This window comes from Lissotriton helveticus, chromosome 11 (genome assembly GCF_964261635.1).
Source record: "Lissotriton helveticus chromosome 11, aLisHel1.1, whole genome shotgun sequence".
In the NCBI taxonomy this organism is placed as follows: domain Eukaryota; kingdom Metazoa; phylum Chordata; class Amphibia; order Caudata; family Salamandridae; genus Lissotriton; species Lissotriton helveticus.
Genome location: NC_136072.1, coordinates 971,970,746 through 971,994,399, shown reverse-complemented (window position 1 = coordinate 971,994,399; position 23,654 = coordinate 971,970,746). Strand labels below are relative to the sequence as shown.

Below are 23,654 nucleotides of genomic sequence, written 5' to 3'. Positions count from 1 at the left end.
CAATTGCACAATGATACCTTGAGGAGAAGAAAATATGAAACTTCCAAAAAAAAACAATCCCCTAAAATGTGGTCATCTAAAATGCAGAGTTTTGTGGTGCAGCCAGCTGCTACTAAGGTACAACGCAAACACAAATCCTTATCCCACCGCTTGCCGCCAATGTTGGAAATGGGATCCCCGGCTGGCCAGGGCTTTCGCCAAAGTCAGTCAGAGACCACCACCCCCAAGTCAGGGCAAGGGAGTTACACGCCAAGATAACCCCTACTCACCCTCTAGGTAACGTGGCGCGAGCAGCAAGGCTAAACTTGGAGGCGATGTAAGTTAAGTATTTGCGCACGCACCCCAGCAACAACACCCAAAGGCCCACCACAAAGGAAACTCCACACAAGGTTATATAAAAATAGCCTTTGTATTACACCAAAACACATTAGATAAAACACACACTTTACAATGTGCCAGAGGCACGGGCAGAATTTACAGGGGGATATTTACAAGACAGGGCCACCTGGACCACTGTCAGGAATCAGAAGTAGCACTTTCAGAAATAGCACTTAGAAGGTAAAATATAAATGTACCTTAGCACAAAATAGCACACAACCAGTAACTACTGGTAACAGGACCTCACTAGCACCACCTGTACTAGGGAGAAAACAACCACCTATGTATCACAATACCTGTAGGGGTGTAAGAACAAAACACATGATGCAATGCATAACATTCATTCAGAGGTGTAAGGGAGGAAAACACATGATGCATCAACAATACATTCAGAGGTGTATAACAATAACAATGGCGCAAAACTCACAAGTCATCACCTGTGACTGTCCATAGGCAGGAACACCAGAACTGTCCCAATGTCAGGGGGCCTAAACGTGGCAGTTGCCCACAAAGTGCTGGGCAACTGGTGCAATGCTGGTGGGGACAACGTTGGAGCCTCTCAGGCTCTGGACAAAGCACTTGTGTCCCCCAAGAGCCTCGTGGCTCTAAACAAACAGAATGGCCCCCTGAGCCTCTCTAGGCTCGAAATCAATAATGGCCGCCGTTGGAGTCCCCCTCCTGGGGACTCGAAGCAAAATTGGGGCACCTAGAGCCTCTCTGGGGCTCTTAAAATAATAGTGGGCACTTTGGAGCCTCTCGGGCTCAACTAACAAATTATGCCCCCGGAGCCTCGGGGCTCGAACACACGATATGCCCCCTGAGCCTCTCGGGCTCACATACAGTAAATGCCCCCGCCTTTACGAGCCTCTCTGGGCTCTAAATCACAAAGCGCGAGGTCGCGCTACGGGGGAGGGGCGGACACCGACAATGTGTCCCGACGCCCCTCTCCCTTTCCAGGCACTCACCGGCTGTCTCGTGCGGCGGGCGGCTGCTCCACGAGAGCTCCCGCTCCTCGGGGCTCTCTGGACACTTCTCCCTGGGCTCTCCCTCGATTAGGCAGCCCGGGGGGGAAAGGGAAGACGCCGGCTTCTCTCTTCTGCTGCAGGAGCGCGGGGTGGACTCCCGTCCGCTTCCTGTTGTCCCGCAGCAGCTTGCCTGACTTCCGGGTCAGACCCCGGGGGCCGCCAATGGCAGCGCGGCCCTGGAGGTGTGGAGGCGGGACTTCCGGGTCGCACTTGGCAGCGGCCCGGCAACGTTTTCAAAACACTCCGGGCTGCGGCGGTGACCCTCTAATTTAAATATAAGACGAGGTGGGCTCTCGCTATCGGCGGCAATGTCCCTGGCAGGGTGGGCACCTGCCAGAGGACTTTAAAATCGGCACGGAGCGGGGCAAAACGCCGGGTGGGCTCCGGCTTCCACAAGTAAAGCGCTCCTAGCGCTGAAAGGCAATTTAGAGCGCTCCCTGCGCTAAATGCAAAATAAAGCGCTCTCAAGCGCTAGAAGGGGAAAGAAAAGCGCTCCCAGCGCTATCAATCTAATGCAGCACCCCCAGGCGCTATAGGACCACAAAGTCCAGCAAAAGTCCTTCCAGGGGGGCAAGGCTGGGCCCAGAGCCAGCACACTGGGTCTCCAGGCAGGGAGACACCCCAAGTGGCGGTCCTCTGGCCCAGCAGCAGCAGCAACAGCCCCCTCAGGATCCTAGAAGAGAACAACTTCTGTGGGGACACAGCCCCATTTTTATACAGTGTATTCCTTTGTTCAAGGGTGCAGAGTGGGGGCGGAACCAGTCGCAGCTGGTTCTTGAGTACTCTGTTTACCTCAACCACCCTCTCTATTCACTGGCAGGGCTTGGGTCATTAGACTCTCCACAGGGGGGCGGAGCCAGCATTGTGTGGGGAAAACCCAGCCCATCCAGGACACAGGTACACTCCTCCCACACATTACTCATGCAGATCTCCCACTCACCACCGGGCAGACCCATCCAGACTTCCTGGAGCCTGGCATGCCAGCCAGCTCCAGCCAATCACACGCCAGCACCCTCACAGCACACGTACAGCCATGTCTAGAAATGGCGCTTCTCTACTAGACACATACATGCTGCATACACCGTTGCGCAGCATTCACTCACACGAGTTCACACATACCAGACTCAAGCCTGTACACCCCACGCATCAGGAACTACCAGGGACACATACATTCCCCATGCATTCCTATGGGCGGGCAGGCCTAGCTCAGCCCATGCACTCAGAGTGCGCACGCACTTTCCACTGGGACACAGTGAAAGTGCGCAGAATCCCAAAAATCACCATTGACAGGTCACCATTTAAAGCAAAAAGTCTAGGGGTGAACCTGCCCTAAGGGCCAAAGTCCAACATAAATGTAAATGTATTTCGATTTATATAGCGCACTAATCACCCAGGGGTCTCAAGGCGCTTGCTTAGGGAACCCGTCCTGGTATTCCCCTGTGAGATACCCAGGCAGGGTATTCACAAGGTGAAAGCCAGGCATCCCGCCGCGAGGGGCCGTAGTGGAGATTAAGCAAGCTATTGCCCAGAGTCGCAGAGTGTGATCCCGTGAGTCGAGTAGGCACCGGAGCGAGAATTGTCGAGTCCGTGGAATTTTTGAGCCCGAGACCCGCCGAGGCGGGGAATCGAACCCTGGTCCACGGCTGATCTCAGCTTCCGGGTCTGCCTCCTCTAACCACTGAGCCACGCTTCTCCACAATGGTGGACTTGGAATCTCCCAGGAACCCCTTGCGGGTCCTGCATGTCAACCGTTTAAAGCCCCACTTAGAAAGGTCCGAAGTGGGCATGCTCCTAGCTACAGATGCTGGAATGGAGGAGGAGAGCGAGCCTCTTCCTGACCTCCCGTCTGCAAAAGAGCAAGATGGGTCAGTGGATGGTGTGGTCCTCTCTGACACCCTGACCCCTGAACAGCAGCAGGATTGTCGCCAATTGTTGGGACAATTCCCTGATCTGTTCTCCTTGATTCCTGGTGTCACTCAGTGGTGTGTCCATGATGTGGACACCGGGGACAGCACTCCTGTGAAGCACAAGGCTTACAGAGTGACTGACAAGGTCAGAGCATACATCAAGGAGGAGGTCTCCAAAATGTTTTCCTTAGGGGTGGTTGAGTCCTCTAGCAGTCCTTGGGCCAGCCCAGTGGTCTTGGTCCCAAAGGCTGCAGCGCCTGGTGCTTCACCGGAACTTCGGTTCTGTGTGGATTACCGAGGACTCAATTCAGTCACCAAGACTGACGCGCACCCCATCCCCAGAGCTGATGAGCTCATAGATCGGTTGGGGGCTGCCCGGTACCTTAGTACGTTTGATCTAACGTCTGGGTACTGGCAGGTCGCCTTGACTGATGGGGCAAAAGAGAGGTCAGCATTCTCCACACCAGATGGGCACTACCAATTCCGGGTTATGCCCTTTAGGATGAAGAATGCCCCTGCCACCTTCCAGAGGTTGGTCAACCAGGTCTTGGCTGGACTGGAGGATTTCAGTGCCGCCTACCTGGATGACATCGCAGTGTTCAGCGCCAGCTGGGAGGAACACTTACGCCACCTCCAGGAAGTGTTGTTGGCCCTGCGCAGAGCCGGCCTCACAATCAAAGCCAGTAAGTGCCAGATTGGGCAGGGTTCAGTGGTGTACTTGGGGCACCAAGTAGGGAGCGGCAAGGTGGCCCCCCTACAACCCAAGATTGATACCATCCTGGCATGGGCACCGCCCAAAACCCAGACTCAGGTGAGAGCCTTCTTGGGTCTCACGGGTTATTACAGGAGGTTCGTCAAGGATTATGGTAACATTGTGCACCCCTTGACTTCGCTGACTTCCAGGAAGCAGCCACGACTTGTGATCTGGACTGACGCCTGTCAGGCGGCCTTTGACACCTTGAAAACTGCAATGTACACAGCACCCATACTCCAGGCACTCGACTTTTCTAAAGAATTTGTTGTCCAGACGGACGCTTCAGAGCATGGCGTGGGGGCTGTTCTAGCTCAGGTGAATGAAGAGGGCCGAGACTTACCTGTAGCCTTCATCAGTAGGAGGTTACGTCCCAGGGAACAGAGGTGGAGTGCGATAGAGAGGAGCATTTGCTGTGGTCTGGGCGCTGAAGAAGCTAAGACCCTACCTGTTTGGGACTCACTTCCGGGTTCAGACAGACCACAGGCCCCTCAGATGGTTGATGCAGATGAGGGGTGAGAATCCAAAGCTGTTGAGGTGGTCCATTTCCCTACAGGGGATGGACTTCACGGTGGAACACCGCCCTGGCACAGATCACGCCAATGCTGATGGTCTGTCCAGATTTTTCCGCCTTAGTGATGAGGACTCCCTAGGGTAAGGGTAGTTCTCCTCACATTTCAGCTGGAGGGGACACGTGTTAGACCTGGCATCATTGGCCTGAGTCTCTCCTCCATTTTTTCTGTTTGCCTCCTCTGTTTACGATGTTTTTGCTGGTAAATGCTTTGGGCACTGTGCCACTGCTGATCAGTGCCACAGTGCAAGTGCTCCCTATGTGAAATTGCTGTATGTTATGTTATGTTATGTTATTAGAAATTTATAAAGCGCACGTACGCCCGAGGGCTTCTTGGCGCTAGAAAAATAAAAAAAACATAACAAAGGGTGAGTCTACCGGCAGCGTTATTTCAAGTAAGCTTTTGTGAAAAGGTGAGTCTTGAATGCCTTTCTGAAGGCAAGGAGATCTTTACTCTGTCTGAGGGCTAGTGGCAGAGAATTCCATAAGCTAGCTGCTAGGAAATGGAAGCTGCTGCCGCCTTGTCGTTTTTTCTTAAAGCGAGGAACTTCAAGAAGGTCTTTGTGGGCAGATCTTAGGTTCCGTGAGGGAACATATCTTCCGATCAGCTGTCTGATGAATAGAGGTCCCTTGCCTTGCAGAGCCTTAAAAATAATGCACCCGGCTTTGAATTCGGCTCTTTGAGCCACGGGTAGCCAGTGCAGGCTCTCTAGGCCTGGTTTAATTGATTCCCACTTGGGTACTTTGCAGATCAGCCTGGCGGCCTGATTCTGCAAGTACTGCAGTCTTCTGAGTTGTCCTGCGGGTAGGCCTAGGTATAGGCTGTTTGAGAAGTCGATGTGGGAGAGGACTAAGGCCATGACCACCTGAATTAAGGCGGAGGGAGTGAGGAAATGGGCGATTTTCCTGATTTTCCTCAGTTGGAAAAATCCAGAGGAAACCACGGTTCCGATTTGGGATTTTAGCGAGAGGTCCTCGTTGATGGTTATCCCCAGACTTTTTACAGTCAGAGATTTCTTAGGGGGGAGGCCCATATCAGACAGCCAGAAGTTAGGGCTCCAACTGATTTCGCTCTTGCCGGGCAGGATCAGCTCAGTTTTCCCTGGGTTCAATTTAAGGTGATTAGAGGACATCCACCTCTGGATTAGAGTCATAGTGGCTTGGAAGTCCTCCACCGCATTTGGGGAGTTGAGGAGAAAAACGAGCTGTAAGTCATCTGCATAGTTATATACAGTTACTTTATGCTTTCTCAGGGCAAAAAGAAGGGGCCGCATATATAAATTGAATAACAAGGGAGATAGTGAAGAGCCTTGGGGCACCCCACAGAAAGACTTGACTTTGGCGGCAGAGAAGGAGCCTAAGCAGACAGACTGGGTACGTTCGGAGATGAAGGATTTCAACCAGGCTAGGGCAGAGTCTCTGAGACCCGCCTGTTCGACACGGTTGACCAGAATAGAATAGTCAACCGTGTCGAATGCCGCGGACAGGTCAAGAAGTACTAGGGCTTGATGAAGGTTGTTGTCAGCGTTGGACCTCAAGGTGTTCTGGACGGCCAATATCACTGCCTCAGTGGAGTGACCAGGCCGGAAGCCTGCTTGGTTGGGTTGGAGATATTCCGTTTCCTCCACGAAATTAGAAAGGCAGTTTGTGACATGCGCCTCCAGCATTTTCGATAGGAAGGGCAGCATGGATATGGGCCGATAGTTCGTGAGGTCCAGCGGGTCGATACCAGGCTTCTTGGTGAGGGGAATCAATAAGGCCTGTTTGAAGCTGCTAGGCACTGTCCCTGAAGTAAGAGAGTCGTTGAGCAAAGGTATCATGCTGTTGGGCATAGCTCTACCAATTTCTTTCATGATTTGGGGGGGGCAGACATCCATGGGTGAGCCTGATTTGACTCTGGACAATAGTGCCAAGAAAGTTTTCAAATCGATAAGGGGAAAAGAATGTAAAGTTGAGGGGTTGAGATAGATGTCGTCCACTGGGGCGCAGGCTGGAAGTGTGGAGATGTTCTGCTTAATTGTTAAGATTTTATCGCGGAAAAAGTCATTCAGGGAGTTGCATAGCGCTTGTGTGGGAACTACCGGGGGGGAAGTTCTATCGTCATTGCAAAGATCGTTCACTATCCTGAAGATTTCTTTTGACTTGTTGGTGGAGTTTAGGATTTTAGATGAGTAATAGGTTGTTTTATGGTTTTGTAGAGATTTTTGATATGTTTTCCTGGCTGAGCAGTATGTGGCCTTGGCCAGTGGGCAGTACTGGGAGCGCCAGGTTCTTTCCTTTTGCCTTGCTTCCAGTTTCAGTTTTTTTAGTTCAGGTGTGAACCATTTGTGTGCTTCCGGACTCCTAGTGCTGCTGAAATGTGTAGGAGGAGCATAGATGTTAATCGCTGTAGTAAGCCATTTAATGAGCCGGCCATCGGCCTCCTCCACATTAGTGCTGCCAAGGGGAAGGGAGTTACCCAAAAAGTTGAGAAAGGCTGGCATATCCATAGAGGACCATTTCCTGATGGTTTTGCTGGATTGTAGCTTGAAGTGGGTTATCTTATCTAACTGGAAGGAGAAACTTATGCTGTGGTGATCAGACCAGCAGCAAGGTTTTATGTCTAATGCGGATAGAGACAAGTTCAGGGACCAGATTTGGTCAAGGCTATGGCCCTTCTGGTGAGTCTCAGTGTGGATGTGTTGTATCAAGTTGAGATCACAGAAAAGTTCGCTCATCTCTGCAGCCCGGGGGTCCAATGATAAGTTGTCAAACCAGAAGTTTAAGTCCCCAACCAGAAGTAGTTTAGAATGGTTAGTGACCAATGGTGCCAATAGCTGAGCTAGAGTGGAAGGGAATGTGGCCATGGTTTGGGGGGGGCGGTATAGTAGGACCAATACAAGTGAGCCATTGGGAGTATCTATTTTGGCGACTATGTTTTCAGTATTAGGTAGAGGCAGAGAGGGGAGCTGTCTAAGTTGGAATTTTTTATTGACGATTATAGCTGCTCCTCCCCCAGTTTTTCCGCCTGGGCGGAGTGCTGATAGAATGTAGTAATCTGCAGGTAGGGCAGCTAGAATGTCCGGTAGTGAGTCCGGAGTGAGCCAGGTCTCTGTCAGTAGCAGCATGTCAGGCTGTTTGTCCATTAGTAGCAGAAAAATATCTGATTGGTGTTTAATCATGGAGCGGGTATTGAGATATATACACCTGAACGTGTAGGGAGAGCAGGGTGTGGTCGTGCGCATAGAGTACTCAGGAGCAGGGGCATTTGTGAGGGTGGCGGGGTTGCCTATGCCTAAGTGAGATATACGTTTCGCCGCGTTGTGGGGGACAGGTGGACATGTCGTGGCGGTTGGGCGCAGCGCTAGTAATTCAGCAGAAGTATAAGTGTAGTAGCCCGCAGGGTCCTTGGCCCCTGGTCCCGGACGCTCGCGGACGAGCGCAGACGAGCTTGCCTTAAGCGCGCCTTCGGCGCGCTTTCGTCGCGCCCGCTGCGCTCGTCCGCTGCGCTTCCAGTGTAAACACATGTTATATAGTAGCCGAGAGAGGGAAAAGGGGGCGTGGCCGGCGCGGTGGGCGTGTCCGCAAAGCCCTGAATGGCGGCAAGATTTGTTCGACACTCGCCTGCACCAGCTTGTGATCAGCTGGGCGGTGGTGTCTGAGGATGCAGAAAGTGTTCCCTGTGCAGCAAGTAAGTATTAGAGTTTAAAAACACAATATTACACCAGTAAAATACAAATTAATAAACCTCCCGGCTATTTTGCCTCAGGAGCGGTAGGGTAGACGCCGCGCTCGCAGTCAGCGTGCGTTTAAATGCGAGGATGAGGGGGCGTGGCCGGCGCGGTGGGCGTGTCCGCAAAGCCCTGAATGGCGGCAAGATTTGTTCGACACTCGCCTGCACCAGCTTGTGATCAGCTGGGCGGTGGTGTCTGAGGATGCAGAAAGTGTTCCCTGTGCAGCAAGTAAGTATTAGAGTTTAAAAACACAATATTACACCAGTAAAATACAAATTAATAAACCTCCCGGCTATTTTGCCTCAGGAGCGGTAGGGTAGACGCCGCGCTCGCAGTCAGCGTGCGTTTAAATGCGAGGATGAGGGGGCGTGGCCGGCGCGGTGGGCGTGTCCGCAAAGCCCTGAATGGCGGCAAGATTTGTTCGACACTCGCCTGCACCAGCTTGTGATCAGCTGGGCGGTGGTGTCTGAGGATGCAGAAAGTGTTCCCTGTGCAGCAAGTAAGTATTAGAGTTTAAAAACACAATATTACACCAGTAAAATACAAATTAATAAACCTCCCGGCTATTTTGCCTCAGGAGCGGTAGGGTAAACGCCGCGCTCGCAGTCAGCGTGCGTTTAAATGCGAGGATGAGGGGGCGTGGCCGGCGCGGTGGGCGTGTCCGCAGAGCCCTGAATGGCAGCAAGATTTGTTCGACACTCGCCTGCACCAGCTTGTGATCAGCTGGGCGGTGGTGTCTGAGGATGCAGAAAGTGTTCCCTGTGCAGCAAGTAAGTATTAGAGTTTAAAAACACAATATTACACCAGTAAAATACAAATTAATAAACCTCCCGGCTATTTTGCCTCAGGAGCGGTAGGGTAAAACGCATTGATATTGATATTGATATTGATTGAATTCCATGTTTGGCTTATTTGGTTTACTGTCAGTCCCTAGTAGAGTGCACCAGGAGTGCCAGGGCTTGTAAATACAAATGCTGCTAGTGGGCCTGCAGCACGTGTTGTGCCACCCACAAGAGCGGCCTAGTAAAAGTATGTTGGAAGGTCTACCATTGCTAGACCACGTGCAGTCTAGTACTGTCACGCAGACTGCGCAAGTACACCTACTTGCCAGTCCCTAAACCTTCCCTTAACTTCATGTTAGTCACCCCTATGGTAGGCCCAAGGGCAGGGTGCATTGTAAGCATAAGGTAGGACAAGCCTGACAAGGTTGGCATGTCCTACTAGTGAATTACAGCCATATTCGTTTTTCACTATTGTAAGGTTACCTGCTCTCCATCAGTTAGAATGGGCTGCCAGGATTATTAATGCTATAATCCTAGCGGGCTCGGGGAGCATGGTGCAATGTCAAGTTTGGTATCCCTGAACTCAGGATTTAATAACGCATCCGTTTGTGTGGATGGTTTTTGGACTCTGTGTTTGAAAATAGCACTTTTAGAAAGTAGCTATTTTCTTGTCTAACTGTCTACCGGTCACTGCTGGTTCTGGTGTGCGTGTGACAGGAGCTGGGTGGCTCCATAGGTCTGAATGAGTCAGTGTGGGGTGAGTGGGGCATTTGCATTGAGAGTAGGGGAAGAGTAGCTCCTGATAGCCTGCCCTGCCTGATACAATGATGGATCCGCCCCCCTGCCAGGCGACTGATGGCTCTGTGCGTGCCTGGGACTTTCCTGGCCCACCTCCTGCCGGGCAACTGATGGCCCTGCCCCTGCCAGTGACAATGCTGGCTCCGCTCCTGCTGGGCGGCTGAGGACTCTGCCCTGCACAGTGAATAGGCCAGGTGCTTCGGCCTGGCAACACCCACAACAAACCCAAGATGGGGGGAAATTCCCCTGCATGGACAAAGGGATCAAAGCCAAAAAGGGGTATAAGAGAAGGACCCCTGAACCAAGAATTTAGATCACTTCTGACAAGGAAACCTGAACCAAGGACAAGAAGCCTGCTGATCTAAGGACTGCCTACCCCTTCTGCCAGAGTGCTGTTTGTTGGGGGAATCCTGCATTGCTTCTTTATTTTTGCCAAGGAACCAGGAGAGAGGAACTGTGTGTGTACTCTCAATCTTTGCTAAGAAAATCTCCAAGGGCTGGAAGAGTGCCAGTCTCCTGTTGAAGTCACAGGGCTAAAGCACTTCATCTGCTTAAAGTGCTGTTTGCTGGAACTTGTGAATCCAGCACCTCTGAAAGAATCCAGCAATCTCGACGCCGACGGACGCCGCCGAATCCAGCTCGACATCGTGAGTAACGGCTCCAGTGTCCCGCTTCCTCGACGCCGGCCGCCGGGCCCGATCGACGCCAGCAACAACGCCAGTGAGTAGTGAGTTCGGCTCCAGCTCCAAGTGACCTCGTGTCTGCACCGCTGCTGATCGCATCGACTTCGAGCCCTCTCGACGCCGTGAGCGCTGCTCACTCTTGCAACATCGACATCGACGACGCCGTATCCTGCTTCATTTCGTGAGCGCTGCTCCTGCCTGACTTCGGTCGACGCCGCTGCAGATCGCCCGACTCCGAGGCCCGATCGATGCCGAAGACGCGACGCCGGACATCTCGACGCCGCTGATCATCGAGTGCTTCACTTTTCCAAGGTACTGTGTTGTGGGGGTCTGTGCGACTCCGGGCTCGACGTAGCGCTCCTCGCGGTCGACGCCGAACCTTTGGATTAACTTTGCCTCGACGTCGTGTGACTCCCGTGTGGGTTACATTGTTGCCAAGAACTGTGTTTTAGAGAAGAAGAGTTGCTTTTGATACTAAAGACTTTGTGCTAAGAAGAAACCGTGCTTGAACTATTATTTTTTCCTTCCAAGAGTATTTATTAAGACTGTGGTATATTTTTGTCGTTATTTGGTCTTGTGCTAAGCCTTATATAAAAATCCTTATTTTTATAATACTACTGTGTCGTGTCCATTTGTAGTGTATTCACTTTATTACTGTATGTGGTCATAAATGCTTAACGCACTGCCTCTGAGATAAGCCTGTCTGCTTTGCCAAGCTACCAAGGGGGTGAGCAGGGGTTATCTAAGTGTGTGATCCCTTGCCCTGACTAGAAAAGGTGTGTCCCTATTTGTCAGAAGTGTATACCTCTGCCAACTAGAGACAGCCGCTTCTAACACCTTGGTAAAGAGAAAAGCACAACAAGAGAGCACTTTTTGTAACTCAACCTACCGGGCTCTGCAGGATCCCCAGGGAGATGTGGAGTAATGGTGCGCGCTGCCGTTAATGCTAATGGCCAAAACTGCCCTCTACAAAATGGTTACCTTACCCAAACGGCTCTATGTCCTTCAGAACACACTTTTGCAGGTGCTAGATAGCTACTTTGACAGACTAAACAAATTGATTCACACACTTCTCTGGGGTGAAGGTACCCCACAAATTGCTTTAAAGACATTGTAAAGGTCGGCTTAAAATGGGAGTTTGGCACTTCCTGACATGCGTGCATACCACAGAACTGTGCACTTGCATGTCATTAATGATTGGGGACACAGGACGGGGATGATACGGCTTATGAGATGAGAGAGAGTTGATGCAGCAGATTTCCTGCTTATGTGTATGGGATAACAAAGAGGAGGAGCCTGCCAGACCGACAAGGTTGTCCTGAGAGCTTGGGATGAAGCCACCTTAGTGATGGGGTGGAAAGGAAAACTTACTCTGGCGACCCCTCTGTGGAAAGGAAAATTTACTCTAGCGACCCCTCTGTGGAGGGTTTACTGTTGTCTGAAACAAGCAAGCTCGAGGGCTTCCAAGGATGGGAACAGATTTGGATTGAAATGCTGGGACACATGTTGGACGGAGGGGAGGTCAAGAAGTTTGAGACATGGCAGAAGGAATACTCCCTGATGACTCCCCAATAGTTCATCATCATGCAATTAGCACATGTCTTGAGAGCGGAAGGGACCCAGGGGACAGATCTCCCAGAACAAACCCCCACTGAAAGCCGGGGTTCTTATGGATGCACTTCCTTAAAAAGCTTTTTCCCAGTTATATCATAACACAATCAAAAGCACACCAGGCAACTTGGAAGCTGCGAGGAAGCTGAAAAGCAGAGGTGGAGCCCCTTGAATATATCAATTGGAAGGCTGCCTTAATGCACCCCAGAGAGAATTTGCTGCTACAATTCGACTGCTGCTGATCCAGTTTAAGATCCATCAACTAGCCTAATATCACTGCACCCACTATATAAAATGGGGAGAGCGGACAGCCCCACATGCCTCTCTTGTGGTGTAGAGGAGGGCACGTTCTTACATACGATATGGAACTGCCCCTCGGTGAGCGCATATTGGGGGGACATCATTACTGAAACAGAGGCAGTGCTGACTGTGGCCATACCCAGGACACCACAACTTATCATATTTGGCATTCCTAATGAAGCAGACATTCCGTGAAAGCAAACGCGGTTTTGTGCATTGGGCTTTGCTATGGACAAGAGAGAATAGGCAAAAACATGAAGAAGGGAGCAGGTCCCTACGAGGGTAATGTGGCGGTGAGGAATGAACAGTTGTATGGAGGCAGAGAGAGTTGTATATGAGAGTTGTGTTTGTCCTCGCAAATTTGGAAAAGTCTAGGGATCAAAAAGAGCGTATAAAGAACTACTGGATGACACAGATGTCATCATGCCAGGGGGGCCCTGTGGGGCTCCCGAGTGGGGGTGTCCCATGTGTGCTTGAGGACAGACCGCTACTGGGGTCTGCATTCCCCGTCTTGACTGCTCAGAGGTGTGGGGAGGGCTGGTGGAGCCACTCAGTGAGACTGGGGGGCAAGCGGGGTCGACTGTGTTTTCATTGTTTAATATGCTTGTTTTGATGTACAGAAAAAGAATAAAATATATTCCACAAAAAAAAAGGACTTCAGATTGCTTTTGAATTGCATTCCTCCTATTGCTTTGAACACTGTCCTTCCTTAATGCAGCAACCTTTCCAAATGGGCACCATAGTCGGGAGGTTCCATGGGTGCTCAAGGTCCTTAGTAGGTCGCAGCCTAACAGACAGCACAGCTGTCTGGTTTGCAAAAGACATCTTGGGGACATTCATAAAGTTGACTTTGGAATGCATTCTGCGTGTTGATTACCATTGGCTGTGTGGTTTGTAACTCACTTTTTTTCTGGCTTTCTATTTGCTGGCTATATTTCATTTAATCTGTACAGCTCGAGTTCGTCCCTCCAATTGCCCAAATCTGGTAGCGGTATTCTTCCACAAAACATTTAAATCTTATTCTTATCCTGTCACATTTGCTGTGCATTCAAAGACACAGGTCTAATGTCAGCCTGTGTCTTCCAGGGAACTTGATGTTTATTTTTATTTTTCTGACTTCAAAGTGAGAGGATTTATGTGACAATCATGCTGGCTAGTGGGGGTTCGCTTGATAAAGGCTGTACAGATGTTCTAGCTCATATCAAAATGTAAATGTCTGTCAATAAACTGTGATGATAATTAAATCAATACATTTGGTGATGACATTTCCACTCATTATTGTTGGTGCGCTACATACTTTTAGCAGTAACACTGAATGTGAGTGCAAATGTAATGGTCATTTCAATTGAACATGTGTTGGCTGCAAAGGCAATACTCTACCATACCATGCATACTCCATATCACCACACTCCATTGTAGTCTGCACCACTCCATGCAACTGCATTCTACTCTGCACCATTCCACTACACACTGCGTCACTGTACTCCTACCTGCACCACTCCACTCCATGTCTCTCGATTCTACACCACGCCACTCTACTCAATATCAATGCACTCTACCCAACACAACTCTACTATGTACCACTGCACTCTTCGCCACTGCACTCTACACTACTCCGCACCACTCCACTTTATGTCACCCTACTCTGCAACACTCCTCGCTATGCCACTACATGCTACGTCAATGCAAACTACACTTCTGTACTTAAAAACAATGCACTCTACGCCAATCTGCTCTACATCAAGTCACTCTATGCCACTATACTATACGACACTCTATTCTATTCTGTGTCAATGTACTAAATGCCACTCTACTCTGCACAACTGCACTCTATGCCTGTGCACTCCACACCACTCTACTATAAACCACAGCACTCTATGACAGCATACTCAGCAACACTGCACTATTTGCCACTCTACTTTATGATACTTAACTAAACACCACTGTACTCTACTCTTTTATCAAATCCCCTCTAAGCCACTCTAATCTACTCTGCACCACTGCACTATAAGACATTATTCTCTATACCACTGCACTCTACACCTCTTCCCTCCACTCTGACACATTCAACTCTGCAACTGCAGTCTACATCACTCTATTGCACTGTGTGCCACTCCACACCACGCCACTCCATACTATACCACTGCACTCTAAGCCACTTTACTCAAAACCAATGCACTCTATGTCCATCTACTCTGCACCACTGCACTGTATGCCACTGTACTCTACTCTATGCCACTACACTGTATGGCACTTTACTCTGTACCATCATACTCTAAGTCATTTTACACCAGTGGATGTCACTACACTTTACGCCACTCCACTCTACACCTCTGCACTCTATGACACTCTACTCTGCAGTACTGCGCTCTCTGCCACTGGATTCTGCGCCACCAAACGCTGCGCCACTCTACTGTGTGCCACTCTACTCTTCACCACGCTTTGGCACTCTATGCCAATGCACTCTACGCCACTCTAATCAAGTGTGCACCACTGCACTCTGACACTGCATTCTACGTCTCTCTACTCTACTCTGCATCCCTCTACTTTGCAACACTTCACTCTTCGCCACTTTATTCCATGCCACTCCACTCTGCAACACTACATTCTATGCCAATGCATTCTGCGCCACTTCTCTATACCACTCCACTCTACCCTGCACCACTCCACTCTAAGCCAATTTCCCTCTACTGTGAAACAATCTACTCTATGCCACTGCACTCCATACCATTGCACTTTGCGCCACTCTACTGCACTCTGCTCCACTTCACTCTATGTCACTGCAATCAACGCTGCTCCACTCTACTCTATGCCACTGTGCTCTACAACACTACTTCAGGCCACTCCACTCTACAGCAGTCTACTCCACTCTATGCCATTCTACGACACTACTCCACCATACAACTCACTATGCAACATCCTCTATGCCACTCCATGCCACTTTACTCCACTCTATTCTATGACACACTAATCCACTCTGTCACTCCACTGTGACAGTCTACTCCCCTGTACATCACTCTACTCTACAACACTCTACTCCACTCTATGCAGCACCCTCTATGCCACTCCTCTCTGCTCTGCACCACTCCACGACTCTCGATGCCACTCCCTTTTATGGCACTTTACTCAACTCTGACACTTTGCTCTACTCTACGACACTCAACTCCCTTCCACTTTGCGACACTCTACTCCCTCCATGACACTCCACAACACTGTACCCTACTCTATGACACTTCACTCCTCTCCACGCCACTCAACTCTAAGGAGCACCACTCCCACTCCACACCACTCTACAGCATTCCATAACACCCCTATCTATTCCACTTCAAAACACTCCTCTCCTTGCCACTTTCCTTTACCCTACTAACTTTTAGCCATGTTGAACAGCAGACACTCTGATGTACAACATTGTTAAAGCGCATTGGCAAAGCCAAACTCTTGCTTGGGCACGACCTACTGGCTCTGCCAATGCTTGTTATGCACCTTTGAGTCTTCTCTCATTTAGTCCGTTCCAACATCGGGAGTTCACTTGCGCATTCTCGGCCCTTTTTATTGACCTACGTGCCTTCTCTATTGGCCACAGTTCTGCAAGTGAAATTGTGTGTCCCTTATTGCAGGAGTCTGCAGGTCACTGTTTTTATTAGTCCCTCCTGGGAAAACTAAAATGTCTCTTATGTCTCTGCACACACACACAGCTAATGTGTGACCGCTGTGACGAGGGAAGTCTCACGCTGTCCAGTCCAAGCAGTGGAGGGCCTGAGACCACCCACAGCTGCAGTGCACTGGCTGTGCGCAGCCTCGCGAATCAGCACCTCTGGTGCTTCTCTGCTGGCTCCTGTATTGGGGTCCCGAGCTGCCTTGCGTCTGTCTCTTGTTAGCTCTCGCGGCAGGCAGACGCTAACTAACAGGGATGCAAACTAGCAGGTGCCAGGCAGGTTTTGGATAACACTGTTGTTGTTCCACAGCATAGACACAGGCTTTACACCACAGGGCACAGTTTAAATTGGCAGTCCAACAGATGGGCTTACAGCAGCGTGCTGATTTATTTTCGTCGCCAGTCGTTGTGTCCGCAGTACACCAGGCAAATGTATCATACTATGTTTCTGTCACCAGTTCCATATTCATTCACTGAGCGTGACAGACTAAGGAACCCTGCTCTCTCAGCGGCAACTACAGGATATGTTTGCTTTCCCTCAAGACAGGAGATGCTTGCTCAATGAGGATTTATTTTTTACTTAATGTATAAATTGTATCTAGCGTTATAGATATGCTTTGGACATAAGTAAAACGAGAACATAAAGAGTGGAAAAACTATTGTTTTATTGCAGATTGTTATAGTACATATAAATATAAGGCAATTATTAAAAAAACAATGCATTATGGAATTCTGTCATATTTGTACGCGATTTATTGTTGGACTTTTAAGATATGGACAAATTAAAAGAAAGATTCGTATATATTTTCGCGTTTTTATGTTTACTGATACGCTTTGGTGCCTTCTCAGTGGTATGAAGTGCTATAATAAATGCACTTACAACAAACAATGCGTATAGAGAGCATACTGGCACGAATTTACAAAATGCTCGGAAATCTACATTATAAAAGGTGGGATTCTGGAGATACGTGTTTATCGGTAACTATCATATTTAGAAAAAAAAGTTTACCCTATAAAGAAAGAACTTTAATTCAGTGGTCCTAATATCTGTTTACAGTTTACCCAATTTTCCAACTTTCATTGAGTAATCAAACTATCTTACTATCCAACAAACAAAAACGCTTTGTTTGTTCTGTAATCGCTTGCTGCCACCTTGTGGATTGTCTAGAATTATTTTTCAAGTTGGCGTTAAGGAGTGTTCTGATTCTTTTTTCTTTTTTAAAGGACATTTTTTTACCCACTAGAATATACGTTTATTTAACTCCTGGAAACTTGCAGCGTGACATATCTCTCTGACAGATGTAAAAGTGTGTCTGGCCACACTTGTATATTTACCAAGATGATGGAAAAAGTGAATAAACAAAGGTCGGACACCTCGTAAAAAACTGTAGAGTAAATACATAGCCCTTGCATTCTCTGAGAAATAATAAAACCCAATTGCAACCTCGTAATTATTGTATTGTATTTTTAATACTTGTGGGACACCCCCGCGCCGCACGGCCACCAGCTGCTGCGTGTGCCCCCTTTCCTTGCTCTCTGCCTCGCTGCCTGCCTCGCTGCCGGCTGACCCTGCTGTCGTTTGTTTTGCCTTGTTTTGTTCGACATTTGTGCTTGTTTTGTCATAGTGTTTTGCCCGTGTTAGCTTGTTTTGTTCTCCATTTGTGCTTGTTTTGGTAATAGTTTTTGCCCGTGTTAGCTTTGTTTTGTTCTCCATTTGTGCTTGTTTTGGTAATAGTTTTGCCCGTGTTAGCGTCCTCCTTCTGTTTCCCGCCCTCCTCGCCGCCCCCCGTCTTCCCTCCCCGCTCCCCGCTTCCCGCCACCACCGCAGACCCCGCCCCTTTTTCCTTCTGTTCCCTCCCCGCTCCCGCCTCCCAGCTGCTCCGCCCACCCGCCCACTTGGCCTTATATGGCGACCGTGCGACACAGGTAAGTGTGACCCACTTGTGGGACACCCCCGCGCCGCACGGCCACCAGCTGCTGCGTGTGCCCCCTTTCCTTGCTCTCTGCCTCGCTGCCTGCCTCGCTGCCGGCTGACCCTGCTGTCGTTTGTTTTGCCTTGTTTTGTTCCACATTTGTGCTTGTTTTGTCATAGTGTTTTGCCCGTGTTAGCTTGTTTTGTTCTCCATTTGTGCTTGTTTTGGTAATAGTTTTTGCCCGTGTTAGCTTTGTTTTGTTCTCCATTTGTGCTTGTTTTGGTAATAGTTTTGCCCGTGTTAGTGTCCTCCTTCTGTTTCCCGCCCTCCTCGCCGCCCCCCGTCTTCCCTCCCCGCTTCCCGCCACCACCGCAGACCCCGCCCCTTTTTCCTTCTGTTCCCTCCCCGCTCCCGCCTCCCAGCTGCTCCGCCCACCCGCGCACTTCGCCTTATATGGCGACCGTGCGAACGCGCAGCGTTCACGCGCAGCGGGCGTGCCGATTGTGCGCCGAAGGCGCGCCAAAGGTAAGCCCGTCTGCGCCCGTCCGCGCCTGGACCGCACCCAGCGCCAGGACCCCTGGCCCACGAAGACCCCGATCGACCCGCCTGACGTACACCGCCGCCACCCTCATCGCACTCAACACCGGCCGACTCCCAGAATGCCACCAAGCCTCACCACGACGCACCCACGGACCTTTCAGCTGCCACGCCTGCAAGTTCACCTGCATCCGGACCTGCCGCACACCAGCACCCGCCAAGCCGAACACCAGCAGCAACCACCTCAAGTGCATCCTGCTCAACACCCGCTCCGTCCACAGACACGCCATCGAACTCTGGAACCTCCTAGACGCCACAGCCCCTGACGTCGCCTTCCTCACGGAGACCTGGATGAACGCCTCCTCAGCTCCCGACATCGCCATCGCTATCCCAGAAGGCTACAAGATCGTCCGGAGGGACCGCAACGCCAACCAGATGGGAGGAGGCATCGCCATCATCCACAGGAACACCATCCGGCTCACAACCAGCATCGACAACACCCTGACCACCGCCGAACACCTGCATTTCCAGATCCACACCGACCCGAAGACCACCCTCAGAGGCACCCTGATCTACCGACCCCCGGGACCACGCACACAATTCAGCGAGGACATCGCCGACTTCGTCAGCCCGCACGCCCTCCCCTCCGCCGACTACATCCTCCTGGGGGACCTCAACTTCCACCTGGAGAACAACAACGACCGCAACACCAGCTCCCTGCTCGACAACCTCGCCAATCTTGGACTCAAGCAGCTGGTGTCCACCCCCACCCACCTCGCCGGACACACACTCGACGCAGTCTTCTCTTCCAGCCCAGACATCGACTTCAGCCACGCCACAGAGCTTCAATGGACGGACCACAGCTGCGTCCACTTCACCTTCAAGAGAACGACGACCCACCACCACCAGCAACAGACCGCCCACAGAAGCTGGAACAAGATCACAGCAGACCAGCTCGCCACCTCCCTGAGCCAGCACCCTCCTGCCAGCTCAGCGAACCCCAGCCAGGCTGCCGACAACCTCACAAAGTGGATCAGCATCTGCGCGGACGAGCTCGCCCCGCTAAGGACCCCGCCCAGCAGACCCGGCAGCAAGAAAGCCCCGTGGTTCACCGACGAACTCAAGAGCTCCAAGAAGAACTGCCGAGCCCTCGAGAAAGTCTGGAGAAGGGAACCTACACCGGACAACAGGACCACCCTCAAGCTGGCCACCCGGAAGCACCACCAGCTGATCCGCGCCGCCAAGAAAACCGCATTTAAGGACCGGTTGGACAACAACGCACACAACTGCAAGGAACTCTTCAACATCGTGAAAGAGCTATCCAACCCCAGCGCAGGAAACAACGACATCACCCCATCGCAAGACCTCTGCAACTCCCTCGCTACATACCTCCACAACAAGATCGCAGACATACACAACAGCTTCAACAACCAACCAACGCACACCAGGACCGAACAACCACCCCCCACCACCACCCTCCACGCCTGGACCCCGATCAGCACCGAAGACACCATCCAAACGATGAACTCCATCCACTCCGGATCTCCGACAGACCCCTGCCCTCACTACGTCTTCAATAAGGCCGACGCTGTCATCGCACCCCACCTGCGAGACATCATCAACACATCCTTCGACACCGCCACCTTCCCTGAGTGCTGGAAGCACGCCGAACTCAGCGCTCTACTCAAGAAACCCACAGCGGACCCCACCGAACTCAAGAATTACCGCCCCATCTCGCTCCTCCCATTTCCAGCCAAAGTCATCGAGAAGACCGTCAACAAGCAGATGGCCGCCTTCCTCGAGACGAATGGATCCCTCGACCCCTCACAGACCGGCTTCCGAGCCAATCACAGCACCGAGACCGCCCTCATCGCCGCCACCGATGACATCCGAACCCTGATGGACAACGGAGAAACAGCGGCCCTCATCCTCCTAGACCTCTCCGCGGCATTCGACACTGTCTGCCACCGCACCCTAGTACAGCGCCTCAGCAACGTCGGAATCCAGGACAAGGCGCTGGAATGGATCATCTCCTTCCTCGACGGAAGAACACAGAGAGTCCGCCTCCCACCGTACAAGTCAGAGGCATCCGAAGTCATCTGCGGCGTCCCTCAAGGATCCTCTCTGAGCCCCACCCTCTTCAACGTCTACATGAGCCCACTCGCGGCCATCGCACGCCAACACAACCTCAGCATAATCTCCTACGCCGACGACACCCAGCTGATCCTCTCCCTGACCAACGACCCAGCCGCCGCCAGAGCCGACCTGCACGAAGGGATGAAAGAGGTAGCCGAGTGGATGACGACCAGCCGCCTGAAACTGAACTCCGACAAGACGGAGGTCCTCATCCTGGGCTCTTCACCCTCCGCCTGGGACGACTCCTGGTGGCCTCCCGCCCTGGGCACCGCACCCAAACCGACAGACCACGCACGCAACCTGGGCTTCATCCTGGACTCCTCCCTCTCCATGACCAGGCAAGTCAACAACGTCGCCTCGGCGTGCTTCAACATCCTACGCATGCTACGGAAGATCTTCTGGTGGATCCCCACCGAGACCAGGAAGACCGTCACCCAGGCCCTCGTCACTAGCCGACTGGACTACGGCAACGCCCTCTACGCCGGTACCACCGCCAAACTCCAGAAAAGACTCCAGCGGATCCAGAACGCCTCTGCCAGACTCATCCTCGACATCCCACGAACCACCCACATCTCCGGACACCTGAGAGACCTTCACTGGCTCCCCGTCAACAAAAGAATCACCTTCCGCCTCCTCACCCACGCACACAAAGCCCTACACGACCAAGGCCCGAGCTACCTCAACAGCCGAATCAACTTCTACGCTCCCAAACGCCACCTCCGATCAGCCAACCACGCCCTCGCCGCCGTCCCCCGCATCCGAAGAGCGACTACAGGAGGAAGGTCCTTCTCCTACCTGGCCGCCAAGACCTGGAACTCCCTCCCAACCGACCTGCGCCTGACCCAAGACCACCTCTCCTTCAGGAAGAAGCTGAAGACCTGGCTGTTCGAGCAGTAGCGGCACCCCCCTCCCCCAGCGCCTTGAGACCCTACGGGTATGTAGTGCGCTCTATAAATGTCACTGATTGATTGATTGATTGATTGATTAATTATGTCTGCCCGCTAGCATTGGCAAGCTTATTCACATCGTATGTTATAAATCATAGTTTACCTGTGTTACATATTTCAACACCTCTGCCGTGTCGACTTTTTCCCATAACCCAAAAAAACCTGATGGGCAAATGCTTGAATCACTCGCAGCCGCTGATTAATTCTCGGAGCTCGTATTTCAATCCTTAATTTTTGTTCAGGATGACAAATACGAGTCTCATATAAATCAGCCAATAGGAACAGTGAGGTCCGCTTTAGCACTGGTGGCGCCCTTTGCGCCAATGTTTGTTGCCGTAAGCACCTCACTTCAGTACACTACTACAAAACAAACCAGATGGGAAAAAAAGTCTGAATCTTGTCCCAAAGTTCTTCGCATTTATTGTACGTCTGTGTCAAATTACCATTCTAACAACAGACCTAGGAACTTTAAGGACCTTCGCCATATGGTGAGATTTATTCAGGTAGATATTTTGGTAGAAAGATCTTATTATAAGGTCACTATTTCTGCCGTTTGCATGTTTCGTTCAGTATTTTTGCAGCAGAAATAATTGAGATCAGTATTATCACGGCATGGGATAAGCACAGTACAAAGAATTCATCAAAACAAAATATAGCAATCGGCTATCACAAATAAATAATCGAACTTTTCTTTGTACACGCGGACACAGTTGTTTTGAGGCACAGCCAAACATTTTGTCTATTTGACCTCTGACCCCTATGTCTATTTCACTATCTCAACCAACCACTCTCCCTCTCTGTGCCTTTACCTCTTACTCTGGGTCTTCTACCCAGTGTCATTTTAAGGATTTTTGTGGTCCTGGGCAAGACATATTTACATTATTTTTTTGTGATCCTATTTCTGAAAGTGCGTTACGTAATTAGGTACAGTTATGGATTATGTGGGTGTAAATTAGCAGGAACTGTGTAATAAACTTCAAAAAGGGGCCCCCAACATAGTCCTACCCTGGCCTCCCAAAATCTTTAAGATGACACTGCACTCCTGGATACAGCAGACTTAATGGAGTCCGTATTCTGAGGGAACGTCTGTGGTTAAGGAGGCAAAGAAATACAAGTTAAGTGAGAAAATGTCTGTCTGCTGACCACACTTTAATGAATGCGATTGTTTTTCCAGTAGCTGAAGCGGCAGCAGAGACATCTCTCGAAGGAGGAAACATGGCGCTAGCAATATTCATCCCGGTCGTTATCATATCGTTACTGCTTGGGGGAGCATACATCTACATCACAAGGTATGATGAGAAATAAATAAGTAATAGATTTTATTGTGTATGGTTAGTTAAAACCTTTAAAATGTTACCTTAAAATCATCATTTTAACAAAACATTCATATTTACATCTCCATATGATGAGAAGTTATTTATTTATTTATAATTGCTTTATCTGAGTTTGTTTTGTAGCACGGGACGTGTAGCAACCTCTTCACCCCAGCAGGGCCAGCTTTAGGGCAGTGCGACTAGTGCGCCGCACTGGGCGCTGACCTGTGGAGGGGGGCACAGTGACCTGGGGGTGACGCTTTGCTTAGCAATATCTTATGATAGGAGAGATGACGGGCACTTTTGCAGGTGGTAGTGAGAGAATCAAAGGAGGAGGTCAAGGGACGTGGGGGTGCCAAAATTGATTGTTGCACCGGGCTCCACCAGCTCTAAAGCAGGCCCTGCACTTCAGTGCAGTTGTTGAGGACTGTGAATGAGGGATCTTGTTTATGATCAGTTGGGCCCCAGTGATACATAACACACAGACCAATGGTTGTTGTATAGGTACAGTTGAACCAGGGTCCCGAGGTGTTAGTGACCAATGGCACCTCAAATATGGCTGTCCTAAACTACCCAACTGAGATCCAGGGGAGACCATTTTACTTGCTTGCATTACTGTCCATGGCACATTTGC

At 50.6% G+C, this 23,654-nt stretch overlaps 1 protein-coding gene across 2 annotated transcripts in view; it reads left to right on the top strand.

Moving 5' to 3' along the window:
- Positions 1-23,654, top strand: part of SEZ6L (seizure related 6 homolog like) — a 1,424,144-nt gene that overhangs the window by 1,316,817 nt on the left and 83,673 nt on the right. Inside the window, exon 15 of one of the 2 annotated variants that reach the window (XM_078667320.1) lies at positions 22,885-22,996. In XM_078667320.1, coding sequence (XP_078523446.1) covers positions 22,885-22,996 — 112 coding nt within the window. Of the gene's footprint in view, positions 1-22,881; positions 22,997-23,654 lie in introns of both variants that reach the window. The other variant, XM_078667319.1, reaches the window with a different exon arrangement.